Source organism: Chenopodium album, chromosome 3 (assembly GCF_948465745.1).
Source record: "Chenopodium album chromosome 3, dcCheAlbu1.1, whole genome shotgun sequence".
Lineage (NCBI taxonomy): Eukaryota > Viridiplantae > Streptophyta > Magnoliopsida > Caryophyllales > Amaranthaceae > Chenopodium > Chenopodium album.
This window is the reverse complement of record NC_137836.1, coordinates 17399494-17402864: the sequence shown is the minus strand read 5'-3', so window position 1 is coordinate 17402864 and position 3371 is coordinate 17399494. Positions and strand designations below refer to the sequence as shown.

At 33.4% G+C, this 3371-nt stretch overlaps 1 protein-coding gene across 1 annotated transcript; it reads right to left on the bottom strand.

Moving 5' to 3' along the window:
• Positions 1-1109: 1109 nt before the first annotated feature.
• On the bottom strand, positions 1110-1967 carry LOC145624904 (uncharacterized). Its single transcript, XM_081677989.1, has one exon. It carries the CDS (start codon positions 1965-1967, stop codon positions 1110-1112), a length of 858 nt encoding a protein of 285 aa, XP_081534115.1.
• Between the last annotated feature and the right edge of the window lie 1404 nt (positions 1968-3371).

Genomic DNA, 3371 nt, shown 5'->3' with positions numbered 1-3371 from the left:
AACTAATATTCAGCATATTAAACATGTTTATAGGTTGAAATTTCTTAATCATACACATTTTCATGCATATACAAGGCTATAGGGTCATAACTAGGCTAAAATGGCTTAAATGACCTTCTAACTTACCCATTTTCTTTGTTTTCGCTATATTCTAGGATTTTATCAATAAAAAAACTCATATTCAGCATAGTAAACATGTTTATAGGTTGAAATTACTTACTCATAGACATTTTCATGCATATACAAGGGGTCATAACTAGGCTAAAATGGCTTAAATGACCTTCTAACTGATCCATTTCCTTTGTTTTTGCTATATTCTAAGAATTTATCAATCAAAAACTCATATTTACCATATTAAACATTTTTATAGGTTCAAATTTCTTAAACATAGACATTTTCATGCATATACAAGGCTATAGGGTCATAACTAGGCTAAAATGGCTTAAATGACCTTTTAACTTACCCATGTTCTTTGTTTTCGCTATATTCTAAGAATTTATCAATCAAACAACTCATATTTATCATAATAAACATGCTTATATGTTCCAATTGCTTAATCATAGACATTTCCATGCATATACAAGGCTATAGGGTCATAACTAGGCTAAAATGACTTTTTACCACCATGTTCAAGCCAAAAATCTTTTGATTTGTCCAAGCAATATGGACATGCTTTTTTACCAGCTGTTGCCCATCCAAAAAGCATACCATAGGATTGCAAATCACTTATATTCCCCCAAGATTTCTGCATGCAAATTGAAGTTTTTTCTTTGCGAAACATCGTAAGTTGTTGCACCAACATCCCACAGTTTTTTCAATTCATCAATTAACGGTTGCATATACACATCTAAGTTCCCCTTCGGATTTTTAGGACCAGGAACAAGCAAAGAAAGGAACATAAATGGTTTTTTCATGCACATCGATGGAGGCAATTTATAAGGGGTCATAATGACTGTCCAACATGAGTACTGACCCCCAAACTTGCCATTAGGAGCAAACCCATCGGTACACATACCAAGTCTCACATTTCTAGGTTCAGATGCGAAATCGGGAAAGGATCTATCCAAGTGCTTCCAAGATTCACTATCTCTAGGATGCACCATTGTGCCTTAGACTCTTGGATTTTGGTAATGCCAAGTCATTTCCTTCATAACGTTCTTTGTTGCAAAAAATCGTTGTAGCCTTTGAGTGATGGGAAAATAGATGAGTTCTTTTATAGGAACCAATGACCCCTTTGAAGTCCTCTTGTATGAATCCCTATTGCACACTCTACACTTATCCAAATCAGCATCAGCTTTCCAAAATAACATACAACCCTTTAGGCATGCGTGAATCTTCTCGTGCGGAAGCTCAAGTCTATTAAGAATCTTCTTTGTATCATAAAATGTTTTCCCCATATTATTATTGTCAAGAATCGCTTCGTTCAGTAATGAAGCAAACCCATCAACACACCTATGGGGAAAATTGTATTCCGACTTCAAAGATACAATTCGAGATGCCATTTCTAGCACAGACATGGAGCTACCTTCGTACAGTGGTTGCTCAGCAGCCTTTAAAAGCTCTTGAAATGCTTTTGCTTGAGCATTTGGCTCTTCATCTGAACCACTAATATTCTCGTCACCCAATGGTTCATGATTACTCCCAAGAGCATCGAGAACCATTTCACGGTACGTATTTGGTTGCTCTACACTTGATGTAGGGAACCCTTCACCATGAGAAACCCACTCATAGTAATCAGGTATAAACCCTTTTTTGTACAAAAGGAGTTTTACTGTGTTTGCATCATGAAGACGTCTATTCTTACATAACAGACAAGGGCATCTTACTTCATCTATGTCGGGGCTCTCAGGATGAGCTTCACAGAACCGTATGAATTGTTCAACACCATCCACAAACTCTTGCCTAAGTTTACGGGCATTACGACCATCGTATCTATCATACATCCACCAACGCTCTTTCCATTTCATGGTGACAAATTCTACAACACTATGAAAAACAAATCACATTAATCATTCACACTGAACTTGCATTCATTACAATAATGGTATAAGATACAATTAGAATTGAAATGATATCGAAAGGTCCTTGTCATGACTTGAACGGGAAAGTTGATTTCATAAGCATTGTTCTTTATTAAGAGATTTAAACATATATCTGTTGATTTCACAAGCTTCTAACGTTTTACTCATCAAAATTATCACAACCCCTCATATAAACATACATATTTTTTTAAAAAATTAGTAATAATAATAATAATAATAATAATAATAATAATAATAATAATAATAATAATAATAATAATAATAATAATAAAGAACCATAGAAATTTATAATAGATTTATCCCCACTTCACATTTCTCCATTTTAATAAAGGGTTATCATCATGTAATTAATTTCAATAATCTAAAACCATTCTACAAGAATCTTTTTTTTAAACGGAAACGAAAATTATCCAACACACGAGTTCATACCAACTAATAGTCCTAAATTGGACATATAGCAAAATAAAATGTCTATTCCAATCCTACGCACAACAAAGCGTAAAAAAAATCCAACAATGAACCAAGCTATTGATAGCAAACCTCTTGATAATGGAAAAAGACCATTTAAGATCACTTTAGGAAAATCCGCTTAATCAAGTACTACATTCACAAGTAAAGCAATGCTAATAAACTGAAATAAAAAATGCAACTAATAAAGATGCAATTTTTTAAAATATAGATCACAACTCCATGAACAAATAACATAAATATGAATCAATTTGCACAAGTATAAGAAGTAGTTATATAAGAAGGGAAGAAAACACACAGTGGAGGAGTTGACTGGAAAAGCAGAGGCGGTGACGAAGGTGGTCCTAGTATACGGTGGTGTTACAGTCTTAGTTAAGGTATTTATAAAATCTTTAGAATTAAAAAAAATAAATAAGTACACACGGCTTACCTGGTGGCGACGACGAAAAAAGGAGGAGAGACGGGCACAAGAGGAACCCGTCGACGGTGGTGCTGCAAAGGAGGTTAATTTGCTACCCACAGTTAGCAGTTTCGGCCACAATAATGAATTTAAATAAAATATATAAAAAAAAACAACCAAATTACTTGGGTTAAGTGACCCAAATAACTTATTAAAACTAACAAGTTACTTAAATATATTCTATAATTGTAATAAGCATGCATGAAAATCATAAATAACCACCAGATTACCTATAGTAACAAACTAGGTTAAATCCCGTGCCATGCACGGTCATAATTAAACTTTACAACAAAATTTATAAAGAATGATGTTAATTCAACAAATTTATCCAAAAAAAAATATTTGTAACAAAATAATAGTCTCTAATTAAAGATATTGATGGTCAAAGTTGTGTCTCAACA